The following is a 16,464-nucleotide window of genomic DNA, read 5'->3' on the forward strand; positions in this document are numbered from 1 at the left end:
GATTCTGTTAAGTCAGAGTCCCTTAACCTTGGCAGTTTTGGCTGTTTGAGTTAAATGATTTTTGTTGTTGTTGTTGGGGACAACTGGCTGATACACCATAGGATGTAGAACAGCATCACTGGCCTTGGACCACTAGATGCCAGAGGCACTTCCCCGGCGTGACAACCTAAAATGTATCCAGATACTACCAATTAGAGCAGAGAAGAAAAAATTGTCCCAGGTTGTAAGCCGTTTAATAGCTAAAAGGTGGTAGATGGCAATTATTATCAGTTTTTCAAAAGTCATCTCTAACGGAACTTTTATTATTTTCCCTATATTAAGTCTTAGAACAAAAAAGAACATAAATAGAAAGTAAGATGAAGGAGTTAGTTTATGAAGAAGATGAGTTTTATCTTATGCAAGCACAGTTCAAAGTGACAAACTAAGTGGAATATTCATCAATAACTTGAAGAGGGGTGGGAGTGCAATTCTCTTCTGGAAAAGAATTGAAATTATAAAGTGCTGGAGTCCTCTTAAAAAGCTCAAAACACTGAAGAATTGTATGTTAACATGGAACCTAGGACATGAAGCTAGCAAAAAGAAACAAGGATATTTATTGACTGAAATAATGAAAGTATTTAATTGAATAATATGTAAGTAAACGGCAACTCTAGCATAGGGATGTTAATAAAACTGAAACAGAAAAAAAAAAATGAAAGGAAGAAAAACAAAACCTTTCTATTAGTTGTATATTCCAAGAGATCATTGCAGGCACTTGGTGGAAAAGAAGGGTGTGGGCCATTCAAAATGGATCAAAGATTTGAAATTACTAGAAGAAAATGTAGGAGAACCACTTCAGGACATTGGTCCGGGCAAAGATCCTTTGGATACAAAATGGCCTCTAGCGCTTCAGATGTTTGGAAAGTAAACGGATCACGGGGGCATTGTAGCTGCTGTGCTGTTAGGAGGTGGGGTCTGGTCAGAAGATGTGGGTAACTGGGAGCGTGACCTGCAAAGGTGAAGCTCCCTTCCGGGCTCTTCATTCTCTCTGTGCTTCCTGGCTGCCACGATGTGAGCAGCTGTTCTTCCACCGGGTCCCACTGTCTGTTATGGCTTGGAGCCAGTCAACTATAGACTAGTGAGCCAAAGTAAACTTCTCCTTCTTTAAGTTGCTGGTGTCAGATATTATGTCTCAATGATGAGAAAGTGTCTAAGACAGTTTTGATGCTAAAAAGAGGCAACAAAAGCAAAAATACACCAATGGGAGCACATCAAACTAAAGAGCTTCTGTATAATAAAGGAAACAATCAAGAGTGAGAAACTGAAAGTGTAAATAAGGGCCAAAATATATAATAGATAATGTGAAACAGGAAGAAAAAGTCCAAAGGGGAAGGGGAAGTGGAAGGCATAGGGGAAAAGAAAGAAGGGGAAGGAATAAATATGAGAAAAGGAAAAAAGGGAAACAAAGACTTTATAAATAAGGGAAGGGTGGAGGGGTTGAAGGGAGGGCAGGGGAATGGGGAAAAAAATAAGAACTGAGATATATCATGTAAAGGTACAAATTCCCAATGATGAATGTCATTGTATTGTATACCTAAAATGTACCAATAAAAGAATTCAGAAAAAAAGAATTGCTCAATATTACTAATCATTAAGGAAATACAGGTCAAAACCACATGATATATAATTCACTTCAGTTAGAGAGTCAAAAAGAAAAAATAACAAAGGCTGGTGAGGATGCAGAGAAAGGGGAATTCATACACTATTGGTGGAAATGTAAATTAGTGCAGTTACTATGAAAAACAGTGTGGAACTTCCTCAAAAGACTAAAACTAGAATTGTGATATGATCCAGAAAACTCACTACTGAGTATATATCCAATGGAATTTAAATAAGTATGTCAAAGAGACACATGCATTTGTATGTTTATCCTACCACTATTCACAATAGCCACCATATGGAATCAACCTACATGCTCATTGAAGGATGATGAATAAAGTAAATGTACATAAATAAAATAGAGTGTAATTTGGCCAAAGGACAAAGGAATGAAACTCTGTCATTTTCAGTAACATGAATGGAATTGGAAGTGACATAAGTCAGGCACAGAAAAATAGACACTACCTGTTCTCACTTGTATGTGAAAGTTAAAAGGATGATCTCAAATAAGTAGAGGTTAGAATAATGGTTACCAACTCCCAGGGAAGGATGCTGGGAGGATGTGGTTAATGGGTACAGGGATGTAGGTGGATAGCAGCAAAAACTTCTAATGCTCTATATAGCACAGTAGGATAACTGGTTGAAAACAATTGGATTATTTCCAAACAGCTAGGAAAGAGGATTTTGAATGTTCCTAACACAAATAGGATATGTCTGAGGTGATGGATCTGCCAATTACCTAATCTGATCTTTACACATTGTATAGGTGTACTGAAATGTCATATTATATAATTGTCATACCCTATAATATGCACATACCCTATATATATGTACAATTACTGTGTCAATTAAAAAATAAAAAATATATATATATTAAAACGAAGTGGATAGGCATGCGGGTTTGGAGTGAGAGGGATGAGAGACTGGAGAGGACACTTGTTAACTTTCCAGACTTGAAATACATGTGAATTCTAACACATCTTCTTTGGCTGTGATCTTCTGATGATTATCTGAGTGAGGCACACCCATTCCCTATCCTTAATAGTATGGTTCTTGGAGTAAGAGACATGTGCCCAATATTATAGAGAATGTCAATCGTCATCCTTCTACTCCTAAGGTAAAAATTTGCCTCTTGCAGTGGGGAATAGAGATGAAAGGATTTTACTGCCCTATGCTAAGAGAGGTAGCAACAGAAAATGGGAACTGCCACTAACCCTAGTGAACTCCCTCTCAAACCTAAATTAGTCTTTTGTAGAATTTCCCTAACATCCAGTTGACTTATTTCCACGAATTATAAAATGGGCCAAATCATTCAGTTCCCTGAGAATATAAGTAACAACTAATCCGATTTAGAAGTTCACAAGGAAATCCCATGGCTCAAAATTAGGCATTAGTAAAAACAAACAAACAAAAAAAACAACTCCATTAGTTGGGCATTTTACTCACTTTCTATCCCCATACGAACAATAAGTACCACCTCCTTTAAACATTTTTCATACTAAACATTATGCTATATTCCAAGGCCCGATAACTGCAGTCTCTGGCCGTTTCCTTCCAACGGCTCCTCATTCCCAGCCAGTTTATCCTCTTCCCCTTAATTTCTCTGGAAATATCACGGGTCAGGTAGTTACTAGTCTCTTGATAGGGAAAACAAAGAGGGATGTCCTTGTGTTACACTTTTCTTGTCTAAAATATCCCTCTGAAACTACTAGCTTCTCCCTTAGCGTCGGTGTCTGTAACAAATATTATAAGAGATGAATGAAGGGCCAAATGTTTTCTCTCTTGAATAGAAGGTAGCGCCTCTTCCACAGTAGCAAGATCAGAGGCTCTCGGGAAGAGAAGCGGTCAAACAGCTCGGAGTTTCAGGCAGAAAGTCCCTCTGCGAGCTTCTGAGGATTTTTTAGGGGACTTGGCCACTTAGAAGTGGCCACGCTGCACGTTACTAGGTATTGAGCAGCCCTCGCGTTTTTTGTCCAGAGCACAGCAGTAGGTAGATGTACGCGATCACCGGTCCCGCTTTCGGTGACCTTAGAACTTGGAGCGTCGTTCCTTCGCTCCTCCAGAAGGAACCGCAGCTGCCCTCTGGCTCCACTGCAGGGAACCCAAAGCTCGAAGCTCGAAATCAACAGAACGAAAACCAACCAAGTGGACTTTATCTGGGGAATTTGGCGGCTGCGAAATTCTCCCAGAGCTAGAGAAAGAGCGAAAAAAAAAAAAAAAAAACCAACAACAACAACAAAAATCCCAACTCTCGGCCCCAACCAATCATGTGAGAGGCTATCCTGACACGCCCCCCTCTTAACCTACCAATCAGCATCCAGCTCTCAGGGCCCAACCCACTGACTCCGGGAAATAGCTTTTAAATTTCATTAGGACTGCTTTCTTCTCTTCTTCTCTCTACCCGCCGTCATTCGAAGTCAAATTTCACGAACTGTGTTCAAAGAGAAAACTGAGTTAACAGTTCCAGAGCTGGTCAGTCTCAAAGTGAGAAGCGAAAGTACAGAATTCTATATCAAACCGTGGATTCCAGGAGAGACAGGGAAAACAGGGTTCTGGAAGGCAAACTACAACTCCCAAGAGTCCTTGCGCGGACCAGGCGCGCGCAGTGCGAGGGGGGAGGGGCCTTAGGAGGGCGGAAAGTATTGAACCGGCGCCCGCCAGTGGGCGGGACTTGGGTGGGCGGAGCCGGCCTGCAGGCTCTAAAGCTTTGTGCCCTCCTGGCTCCGGCGAACGGCCCCGAGACGTCGGAGGGGGCGTGGTCCGCGCGGAGGCTGGTGGGGGTGCGCGCGCGCCGCGGGACTTGGGTGACGCGTCTCCTTCCAGCTCAGCGGAGTGTGAGGTGTCGCGGCCTCGCCAGCGATTGGCTGCTGCGAGGAGAGTACACGGCTGCCGTTGGTCGCCGGCGGCTCTGAGCGAAGGCCGGGGAGAGCTGAGGGGATATGGGGCGGCAGTGGCGGCGGCGGCAGCTGGAGGAGGCGGGAGCGGGCGAGCGGGCGGTCGCCGCGGCGATCCCCGGAGTCTCCGTGTGAAGCGCCCGCGGGCCCTTCGGAGAGCGCGGCCGCGATCGAGCCGCGCCGGAGCTGCTCCCCGAGCGCCGCAGCCCTTCGGACGCTCGGTCTCATCCTCGCGCTCCTGCTGCGGCTCCTCCATCTTGGCCTCGGCGGGTCGGCTGCCGGGAGGATGTGCCGCCTTCTGGCAGGGGGAGGAAGGAGGAGAAGATGAAGAAGTACCGGCGGGCCTTGGCCCTGGTCTCCTGCCTCTCTCTGTGCTCTCTGGTGTGGTGAGTGGCCGCGACCGCCCGGGAGTTTCCCGGGGGTGGAGGGGAAGGAGCAGCTCGGGTCACACCCCCGAGTCCTCCGGGTTCTCAGGTGCGGGTTTTCGCGGCCCCCGGGAGGGGCCGACGGGCTTCCCCTCTCTACGGAGGTTCCCAGGTTGTCCTTCGGCATGGGCAGAGTCTAAGCGGGAGAAGGCTGTAGCGGGGACCACCGAGTGCCTTTGTACGCAGTTTCCCCAGCCTTGGGGTTGCTGCAGCCCGGGGTGTTCAGGTGACGGTAGCCGAGTGCGGAGGTTCGCTTTCTTAGCGTGGGAGGGCGTGAAGCCCGTCAGGTGTCCTGTGCCCCGGACCTGCGATTTTGAAAACGTGAGTCGTCATGAGGGTAAGATTAATGTATAAGCGGTTTTTTCCCTGGACGTTGCTTGCACAATCTTTGGCCCCGAGTACACTTGGGGCTGTTGTTGTTGGAAACTTTTGGGACACTTTTTCACTTGGCTTGGCGGAGAGGGTGTCTTATTTGTAGTGGACACAGTAGTTTTTATCAGTGTCTCTGGATAAAAGGAACGTAAATAATCGTCTTTTGCAAGCGGGAAGAGTGCTTTCTTTCTGAAGCTATCTGAAGTTTCTGTTAACCTGAAACATATTTGGGACTTTTTTTGAGGAGCAGAGAGAGCTCGTAAGTCAAAGAATTGCTGTGTACTAGGAAAAGCCATGCTTTCTTTCCTAAATAAATTCTCCCGGGGAATTTCTTCAGATGTGTGCCATTTGCTGTCCGGAAAGATCCTTTTTCAGTAAAAGATATTTGCTGTTTCTTATATTAAAATCCAGGCTAGCTTCCTCTTCAGCTTATTTCTGCAGTGCACCAAGAATATTTTCATTTTTATGGGTGCGTGCCTAATGGGGTTCAGAGTTACCGAAGTTGTGAAGTTGTTGCTCACATACAGTAATATATTAAAAGGGGAAAGCACTTCTGTCTGCCTGAGGAATTTTGATTGGAAAGATGATAAAAGTTTGAGAGAACAAAAAGGGGCCTCTTGTCTTTCATTTTGAATCCCTTAAATGAAACCAATGTCATTGTCCTGTTTTTCTTTTCTCAGTATTATGTTGGATACCAAAAAGTGCCTGTAAGAGAGAAGTCCACTCCCATCACTTTTAACTTTAAATTTTTTTTTTTTTTTTTTTTGGTACCGGGGATCGAACTTGGGTCCTTGCGCTTGTGCAACAGGCGACAAAACCACTGAGCTAAATCCCCGGCCCCAAACTTTAAATTTGTAAGTCACATACTGAAACCTTGTATTCATTTCCACCTTTCTGGTTGTGCTTCATGTATTTTCTTTATCATCTCTCTTTGGGCTCACCCATCTTTTAGACCGTGTTATTCCTTATTAGCACTTTCTGGAATGGCTGATAAGGCAGAAGTTACAATTTTCATTCAAATCTAAAAATGCATCAGAATCTGATTTTTAAAAAATTAGACAGTGGAAATGAAATCAAGCATTAAATGTGGTTCTTGAAATTATTTGTAAATTTAAATTGATCGTGCATTTATTATTTTTGGAGAATCTGTCTAAAACTAACTTCAGTATCTTTTCTCAGTTTTATTCATTAACAGTAATGAGGCGATAATGACCTACCTGTTAGGGAAAAATATCATCCTAGTACTGAAAATATTCATAAAGTTCTTTAAAGTTTTTTGGCTCCCAAAGTGAAAAACACTTATTGAGGATTTAAGAAGAGTGAAAAAACCTTAGCTGAAGAAACAATTGGGTGGTATATTTTCAGACTTGTTTGCAATGCCAAACTTAAAGGCATTTTATTCTTAAGGGTGTTAAAAAGGTGTTTGTTATAACAGGGTACTTAGGCAAGGGTGATGATTGGAATTGGGGAAAAGGAAACCACCACATGGTGATGATTGGCAAAGATTTGTTTTGATCTTTTCAGACTCTTCCTTGGAAAGTTGAAATTATAATATAGCACTGCTATAACCTGAGGTCTAACTCTTGCTATAGTCTTGTCTGGTCTAGGTTTAGACAAAAGGTTTACAAAAGAGGTAGGAGCTCCTCTTACTAGTCATTTTTGTCTTTGTCATTCAGAAATTGTCCCATATTTTGTGATCCATTTTTTTCTTGTAGATTGAGTGCTGCATATTCATGCTAAAATATTCAAGTTTCCCCTCTTATCCTACCAATATTACTGAATTTTGTTATCACTTTATTATACTGTTGGAATTTTACATACCTTGTTTATGTCTTCCCTTTGCTTTTGTCTTTCCGGCAAATCTTAGGTTATCTTCACAGAATACCATCTTATCTATCTCATTATTAATTCTGGTTACTATTTTTTGTTTGCATATTTTGTGATTTTTAGTTAAGTAGTATAGAGTATTTTTAAAGTAATATTTGTCATCTTTATGTCAGGCACGTGGTGTGTACTTTACATATTGTAGCATCTTTTACCTTAATGCTTTAAGGTGGGTATTGTTAACTTCATTTTGCATTTCACAAATGAGTAAGTAGAGAGGTTCAGTAATTTGGCTAAGGTTAAGCATCTATTAAGCTTTAGAGTTTGGATTTGAACTTAAACAGCCCGACTCATAATACAGGCTCCTGTCTATCATGGTCTTTTGGCTGTGAGATCAGAAGGCCTATATTATACATATGGTACTTACTAGATACGTGTGCTTGGACATGTTATGTAACTCCTTTGAACTTTAGTTCTTATATTCTCCGAATGGTAAAACTAATCCATTCCTACTAAAGGGTAGTTAGGAGAAGAAAATGAGATAATATGTATGACAGGTATTTGTAAAACAATAAGCACATCTTATTTATATATTTAATTGTAAAATCATTCAAAGATTTTTCTTATGCTCACTGTGTACCAGATGTTCGAGCATTGAAAACCTAGATAGGTTGAACAATTCACCTTTTAATGCTGAAAGTCCCATATCCCAGGAATCCTCTGTGTTAGGTATTACTACTGTAACAAAATATCACAAATTTAGTGGCTTGAAACAACACATTTTTTTATCTTACAGTTTTGGATGTCAGATTTCCAGGATCAGTCTCACCAAGGTAAAGTTAAGGTGTCAACAAGGTACCGTAGTTCATTCTGGAGGCTCTGAGGGGAGAATCCATTACTTTGACTTTTTCAGCTTCAGGAGGCTGCCTGCTTTCTGTGTCACTTTTTGCATATTACTTTAATCTCTTGGTTCAGTTTTTACATCTAATGATTGATCTTTCTACCTTTCCCTTCCTCTTGAAAGGATTCTTGTGGTTATATTGGGTCCACCTAGACAATCCAGGATAATTTTCCTCCTCCAAATCCTTTATTTAATAACATTGGCAGAGTTTCTTTTGCCGTGTTAAGTGGAACCAGGAATGCAGTGTCTTTTGAGGGACCGTTGTTCAGCCTACGTGGTCATTCAGTCCTGGGCAAACTGAGAAGGTTGATCTTGGCGCTAAATAGGAAAAAGACTTGATCCATGCCTTAATCCGCTGATATTCTGAGTGTGTCCCATAATTAGGAAATCCCAAATATGTTCTTTATATCTCTCTCAATAATGCTTAGTTTGTTTTTAGGTTAAACAAATCTTTTCTTCTTGTAGCCCAAAGGATCATCTTTGAGAAGCTCATATTTAGACTAATGGGAAGAGCCTCACATTTAAACAAATCTCACATGTTGAACAAGTCTAATAGATGTTGACAGAGCACTTTAGGAACACTAAAGCAGGAATTTGTATTCTGGCTGTGGTTCTATCACTAATTGGTATGGCCTTGGACCGATTATTTGTGTGAGCCTTGTCTCTCATCCATAAGTAGTTTTCCAAATTGATAATTTAAAGTGGGAAAATTTTGTTTTGGACAGAGGGAACATTCCTCTTATCAGGTTACTAAAGTGTACATTAGATGTGGAGAGATGGAAAGGGAGGCTACAGCTAGGTTTAAGGGATTGGATTATGCAGATGAACTCTGATTCTAATCTGTCAGAGGATGTACAACTGAAGTACAGGTAGTTCAAATAGGAGAGCAAGAGAGTGAGGTCACATCAATTCTTTAATTAGATCACTATGGAAGATACAGATCCGAAGGGACACATTTTGGAGACGGGGTGGTGGTAACGCTAGGAAAGATTTAACAAGTCTCAATAAAGGTGTTGACCTTAAAAGTATGACATCCCAAATTTCAGTAACTGAAGAGGTTTGTTTCTTGGTTTGTGATTATATTTTTGTACCCTTTAGCTTGCTGTTCTGTATTTGATTGTTTCTTGTCCTTTTGTAAAAGTGTGTGAGCTTAAAAACTAGAAGTAAATGTAATCTTTTTTTTTTTGAAGTGATGAATAGAAAAAATGTGAAACTCCTGTTTTGTCTGTCACCTGGAAAAATTTTTTCCTGGTTTTCTGCTGTCTCATTTTTTAAAGATTGAACCTATTTTCTGAATAACATGATATTCAAAATAATGAAATTACTCTTTCCAATTTATCTCTTGATATTTTTAAAAGTGGCTTTTTCTTTGGTGGTACTTAATGTGAAAGACCTTAGAAAAAACTTTTATCTTTGTTCAGAGGTATACAGTCCAAGGAAAACATCTTGTATTTATAAGAGGTGTTGGATTGTTACAAATAGTGTCAGATCTCCTCAGACAAGTTAGATGAAGTCAGGTTGTGGAAAAAGGTCTGTGAAAGAAATGTGACATTTTTATGTAAAACTTGAGCACTTGTGTCTAGAAAACGTGGTAAATAATTCTTTGTAATATCCTTTTTTATAAATTGAATTCATGTTTAATAATTACAGGCATTGTGGCTCCCCTCCCCCTGCCCAGGAAGCTGCAGGCAGGAGTGGTTCAGGGGCTGGAGCATATGCTCCCAGCAGTGAGGGCAGCAGTCCTGAGAGTGATTTTCTGAAAATAAAAAAGGACTTCAGGGCCAGGTGGTAGTGCCCTCCCTCAGGACACACCAGATTTCAAGACTTTATATATAATATATCTCTGTGCCTCCAGGGGAGGAGAGGGACACCTGCCAGGTCAGACACATCACACTAGAGGTTTCAAATTATTTTTAAAAGAGCTGGATGTGTTCTATATTGCCCCCTTTAGGTTATTAAACATTTGAAGATTCTGTATGATGGAATGGGAGCAGGTTATAGGGTTGGCAGACAACAAAGAAGAAAAGATATTAGCACTTAACTTACCTTTGATATTGTTTATTTCATGTTTCAATTGTTCATGACTCATTGTTTCACTTTTTTCAGTCTGATTGGAGAAAAAAGTTGGTATTTGTATCTAATATTCTTATGCTTATGATGAAAAGAGAAATTTATAGAAATGTATTTTATTCTCAAACAATTCAAGTAGAATCATTTCTATATATGTTGTATGCTTTTCAGTAGTTCATATGTAACTAGAAAGAAAATACTACTGGAAAGTTAATTATTTATGTTTTATATTGTTCTTTAGTGCCAGTTGTATGTTAACTGTTACATTTTTCAAGATCATATTTTAAAGTAATTTCAAGAAGTAAAATTACACATATCACAAGGGAAGAGGAAATTGCTTTTGCATAGTTGCAGTATAAGGATCTTAAACTCCTAGGATATACTTGCTTCATAAATGCAGATATATATTTCCTGATAGAAGTGTTTTTTCTTTTCTTTTTTTCCTGTGGTATTGGGGATTAAATCAGGGCCTTAGTCCTGAGTAATAAACTCCTGGCCCTTTTGTACCTTTTATTTTGAGTTAAAGTCTTAATAAATTAGGAATTCTCATGCTGGTTTTCTAATTAGATCAGAAGAAATACATAATCCTGCTAGTTGTGGTCACCCAGGCCTGTTAATCCCACCACTCTGGGAGCCTAAGACAGAAGAATCCCAAATTCAAGCCCAGTTTGGGCAGCTTGGCAATGTAGAGAGACCTTGTGGCAAAATTAAAAAGGGGCTGGGAATACAACTCAAAAGGGCTGAGGATGTAGCTTAGCATGAAGGCCCTAGGTTCAATTCTCAGTACCACAAAACAAAACACACCAGACCACACCAAACCAAAAGCATTTTCCTAGGATTTTTACCCTGAAGATTCTGTCTTAGTTCATGAGTTTTGCTTTTTGGTTTTTGGTTTCTAAGGTTTTTTTTTTTTTTTTGGTGCAGTTGTTAGTATTACTGGATTTGATGAACTCAAACTTTTTCATATAACATTCTAAGAGATCTAATTAGGATGCTAGTAAACAATACAAAAAGCTGAATTGCATAGTACATGCTTAAAGAAAGGAGAAATTAGGGCTGTATTTTCTTAGGAAAGTTTGACTTGGGTATATGGGAAATTATAGGTATGGTTCATAAACTGCATTTCTGTGGGAGCAGGTGTTTATGCGCTGAAATGAGATGGGCAGCTACTGCTTGTATGAATAATGGCTGTTTCTCTCTGTATATGCTTGTATGTCTGCCTGTTGTGAGTAGATGCCTCTTAGTAGTCAAGGGGAAAGAAACTTGGAAGTTAGAGAGTGCTCTTGATATGGATGGGAGTGGTGGTAAGCAGACTGGCCTGAGGAGAAAGTAAGAGATATATTTTGGAGACTGTGATGGATTTTGCAAGCTAAGCCAAAGAGGTAAGTGATAAAGATTTTGTAAAGGAAGTAGTGTTTGGAGAATATTATTTTAACATCATTATGTTATATATACTTTACAGGGATGAATACTAAAAAGCAGTTGGAAGGGTTGAGATTTGTTTTAACAAGGCCCTGTCAGTAGGAATGAAGAAGAGGGTTGGTTCATGGAGCAGATGTTTAGGAAATAAATGGTCTGGTTTGGTGATTGATTGACAAGTTGGCAATATAGTGCAATAAATACAGCACTGGGCTAGTGTTAATGGTTTATACCTAGGTGTCCTTCCAAAACCTCAGTTGCTTATAGGTGGGGCTTGATACGTAATTGGATCTTGGGGCCATGATATTCCTTAGATTAATCCACTGATGAGTTTATAGGTAAAAGTGATGTTGGGAGGTGGAGCCTGGTTGGGGGAACCCTATCACTTGGAGGCGTGGTCTGGAAGGATTTATTTCCTCTATTTCTCCTTTCACTCTGCTCCTCCACCTCCATGCCATGAGCCATACCCTTGTGAAATGCCATCATACTTTGGAGCTAGCTGACAGGACTAAAACCTCTACAAACTATGAGTCAAAATAAACCTTTCCTCCTTTAAGTTGTGGACATTGGGTTTGGGTCTCAGCAACAAGAATTGAGAAGAACTGAGTTTTACTTTGCCTATAACCAGCTCTTGTTCAGTACCTTCTTTCTGTCATCCATCTCATTGTCAGAAGGTATTTTTTGAGGCTTCTATGTACTGAATCCCATGCAGGATTCTGGTGGACAAAAGACAAAGCTGCTTTCTTGGAGCATACTGTAGTTGAGAGGATGAATTCTAGATCCTAAAATTATGAATTTGTGAAATAAACTCAAAGTGAGAAGAAATGTGTACATGTGTGTTTCTAGCTTGCACAACTGTAAGACTTGGTAGTGTTCAAAAAGAAGTAGAAGAGCAGGCCAAGAATGTGAAAAGGGAAGGAGCTATTAGTCGGAGGTGAGTAGACTAAGAGGAGGCATTGTGTGTGTGTGTGTGTGTGTGTGTGTGTGTGTGTGTGTGTATTTTAAAATGCATACTGCAGTGCAGATAAAATTTGGCCTGCAATTGTCTTCATAAAGAGCATCATTTTTGAAAAAGAATGTTTGGTTTTTGAAACAGAGCATTGAGCGTCTACAGATAATTAGAATAAAGGAAGTTGCCAAGTAAAGTAAAGCCTTAAAAGGAAAGAGAAAACTGGAAACAAAGATGGAAAGAGCTTTAAGGAGCTTATTTGAATGGTCAGGAATATAAAATGTCTTAGATAAGACTGGAAGACCTTGAAAAGTGAGAAAAAGGACCTTGTTTTCAAAAGAGGGAAGTAATTGATAAACTTTTCAAAGGGGTGATAGAAGACATTTGGAGAGCCGGTATGTGGAATTCTCACATATTTGTTTGGCAGTCAGGAGAGAGAAAAGAATATTTAAAAAGAGCCAGTGGCTAGAGTAGTCTCATATTTGTATGCTTGAACCCATTTCCCACTCTGTTCCTCAATAATGCGCTAAACCACTGATCTGCACCCCAACCCCTTTGGTTTTTATTTTGAGACAGTGTCTCACTGAGTTGCCCAGGTTGGCCTCATACTGGTAGTTCTTTTGCCTCAGCCTCCTGAGTAGCTGGTATTACAACCATGACAAACAATTCAGCCTGTTCTATACAGTACCATAAGATTTGTCTCACTAACACTCAACTTTGATTATGTCAGTCCCTTGATAAACCTTTTCAAAGGTTCCCTTTTGCCTGAGGGATAAAAATTTAAACCTGGGTCCGGGGATTTAGCTCAGTGGTTTCGCCGCCTGCTGCACAAGCGCAAGGACCCGAGTTTGATCCCTGGTACCAAAAAAAAAAAAATTTAAACCTGATATTGAAGGCCTGAAATTCAGCCCAAATCTACTTTTGCAGCTTTATTTTACACTCTTCCTTATACAAGTTAGCATGGCTGATCTGTTAGCTTGTTACTAATTTATTTGGAAAATATCTTTGTAGTTTTGAATTGAAAATTAATGAGGCAAAATTATGGTGACTTGAATTTTACAAAATTTCTTAAAATATATCATTTCAAGTAAGTTTAATGTGCGATTATTTCTTGCAGCTTTAAGGAAAAATTGTATGGACCAAATTTTTAATGGTAGGTTAAGATATAAAAAAGAGCATGCCACATTGTTCAATAAGTGCTTCTCTATGTTGAGTCATTGAAATTTAGGCCAATTTATAGTTTGGTTTTCTAATAAAATAGTTCCATGTGGAATAACTCTGGACTGTTGGGGTTGCCTAATAATAAAAACTGAAAGGAAAAAGAGGTGCAGTGTGTTCTCTTACCTGCTAGCAGACAGGTCAAGCAGAAGATAAGCAACTTTAAAAGAGCCCCACACAAATACTAGATTAAGAACATTTTCTTTTAATAAGATGACTGCGAGAAAATAGGGTGCTTATTAAGCAAAGCAACTGGAGGCCTACTCATCGTTTGGACTTGTTTTATTACCAGTGTTTGACCAAAAGAGCTTTCATACTTTTCACTTGTTTCTTAACATCCCTCAATACTTCATAGAAGAATTGTAATTTGTTTTCAAGTTTGCAGCCAGTAATGTTCAAAAATTTTAATTTTCACTAGTACTTTAACCACACTTCCCTATTTGAATGCTGGGCACTTACTCTGAACTTATATTTGAGAAGCAATTTTGTTTGAGAAGCCCAATTCAGTTCTTTTACCATGAGGTCTTTGATTACTGGACTCTCACTGTTCCAAGCGCTCATCAAAAGCCGTTCCAATCCATAGTCAAAGCAATTAATCTCTGTGCTGGAGTTGCTCAGTCTTGTGTGAAAAACACAGAACAGTTAATTTCAGTTTAGAATGTGTAGTGAGTGTGAAGATAGAGATAGCTAGAAGACTGTGAGGATTTAGAAGAGGCCACCAAATCACCAGCATGTTTAAGTCAGAAAGTCTCCTAGTCCCTAGCCAGTTTTTCCCCACAGAGAAAAGAAAAATGGTAAAGATTTGGTCAGCTTTTAGATGGTAGGAAGTGAGAGTAGAGGCAGAACATTATTGGAAGAGGGAACAGATAAGACAGTCATGGAAGTGTGAGAAAGTAAGGTCTGCGTTCAGGAACAACTACAGGTAGTTTTGCATCACTGAAGCCTGAAGTAAGAAGTAGGAAGTGGCAGGAAATATCAGCCTGAAGGCTTAAACAATAGCAAAATTTTAGAGATTTTTAAATATGTAGAGAAAAGCTTGAGTTTAGTCATGTAGATGATGGAACCTATAGAAGTTATTAAGCAGAGAAGAGATAATTTAGTGTTAGGCTCTCGTCAGTGGTGTGAAGGATTGATTTGCAGATGTAGCAAGGTAGGAACCAGGGGGATCTGTTGCTGTGGGTAAGAAATGAGGGTTTAGCAGTACCACATGCTGAGATGTTTAAATTTTTTTATGCATTCTCAATATTAATTCATAATTCATTGAAGGCTTTGAAGGAATAGAACAGTCAGGAGAAGAGAATAAGGGCAAAAGATAAAGTGTTTGATAATCATCACCTAAAAACCATGAGAGTAGATGGTTTCTACTATAGATTATAAAGGCAAGACTCAGAACTGCACCCTGGGGCCATCAGAATTTAAATAGTGACCATAAGAAGCATATCAAAAGAGACTCAGAAGAGAAGTCAGAGAGGTAAGCAACAGAAGTGTATAATTTGACAAGTCAAAGTAGTAGGAAAACCCAAAAAGGTAAGTTTTGCCATACCAGACCAGTTTGTGTTATAATGAGGACAGCAACTAGATTTCAGTAGGTTGAGCACTAAATATAAGTTAAAATTACAAGTATATACATAAACTGTGAAATTTGGTAAGTGAAAGTACATAGAAAGGGTAGGATTCTACATGAGCATAATGTGGATTTATTTTATTTCATCATAGTAACTCCATTTTATATTGTATATTGAAGCGTGTTGGTTTTATAACTTGTCCAAGATCATATTGCTATTTCAAGATCATATACCTAATAAATGAGGGGCCTGAGATGAAAATTGAGTCTTTGAAGTCTATGCCCTGACCCACTGAACTACCTTCCTATTATCACTTTCACTATTATAATAAAGTACTACTTTGTGATAGTTCTTATATTTTTGTTTTATAGTGTAACTGCCCTTGACTAGCTAATATCACCAATTTGTGAGTGGCTTAGTGTTTTCTCAGCTGTCTTTTCATTCATCTTTGACCAGAAATTATTAAAAATGAAATGTAGCAATATAGAAAGACATAGACTTTAGAGGGAGATCTAAGTCACAAATTAAATGATTTTGGGCAAGTTCTTTAACTTCGAGGTTGTTTGTAAAAGTAAATTATCCTGCATTCTGCCGGGGTTTCCATTTTTAGTCTGTTTGCATTATTACTCTTTTGCTTTTTATCTTCATTTGTTCCGGAAATCTTGGAAAGAAATACACAGAGACACAGAATTCTGGTAAAATAATAAAAGTTCTACTTGCAAGCAGGCGGGACTGCCAGAAACCAGTCTGGTCAGTATCCGAACACCCCTTTGTTCAGCATTTCCTTTTTATATCCTTTGTAGCCATTATCTCATCCCTCGTGATCTTTGATGTGTAAATACAATTCCAGTTCCTATTTAGAAGTCACAGACAGAAGATAAGCACATATCATTGTAAATTTACCCAGGCATTGCAACTTTGTTAGGTTAGTGAAAGTTACTGGTTAAAGAGTCAGATAACTGTCACCTTAAAGTCACCTTAAACAATAAGGGTTACAAGAAAAGCAAATCTTAAAGGAGCACATTACTTATTTTGCTTCTATAACCACCTTAATATTCAATTTACTAAGTTATCTAAAACTTTTCCCTATCATTTCTCCCTCTGTTTACTTTGGGATAATTCTATCCATTTTAAGTTCTGTCCAGTTTATCTGCATTTCTTTAACACTAGCATTTGGTAGTGTTGAGCT

At 39.3% G+C, this 16,464-nt stretch overlaps 1 protein-coding gene across 4 annotated transcripts in view; it reads left to right on the top strand.

Annotated features, from left to right (window-relative positions):
• The first annotated feature begins 4,440 nt into the window (after positions 1-4,440).
• Positions 4,441-16,464, top strand: part of Suco (SUN domain containing ossification factor) — a 74,257-nt gene continuing 62,233 nt past the window's right edge. For all 4 annotated transcript variants that reach the window (XR_001184029.3, XM_013075389.3, XM_013075390.3 and 1 more), the window contains exon 1: positions 4,441-4,918. Coding sequence is in view for 3 of the 4 variants with exons in the window: in XM_013075389.3 (XP_012930843.1) it covers positions 4,857-4,918 (62 nt within the window). In the remaining variant the exon portion in view is untranslated. The remainder of the gene's footprint in view (positions 4,919-16,464) is intronic.

This window comes from Heterocephalus glaber, unplaced genomic scaffold (assembly GCF_053883595.1).
Source record: "Heterocephalus glaber isolate CG9 unplaced genomic scaffold, H.glaber_assembly_v1.0 deba00001600, whole genome shotgun sequence".
Lineage (NCBI taxonomy): Eukaryota > Metazoa > Chordata > Mammalia > Rodentia > Bathyergidae > Heterocephalus > Heterocephalus glaber.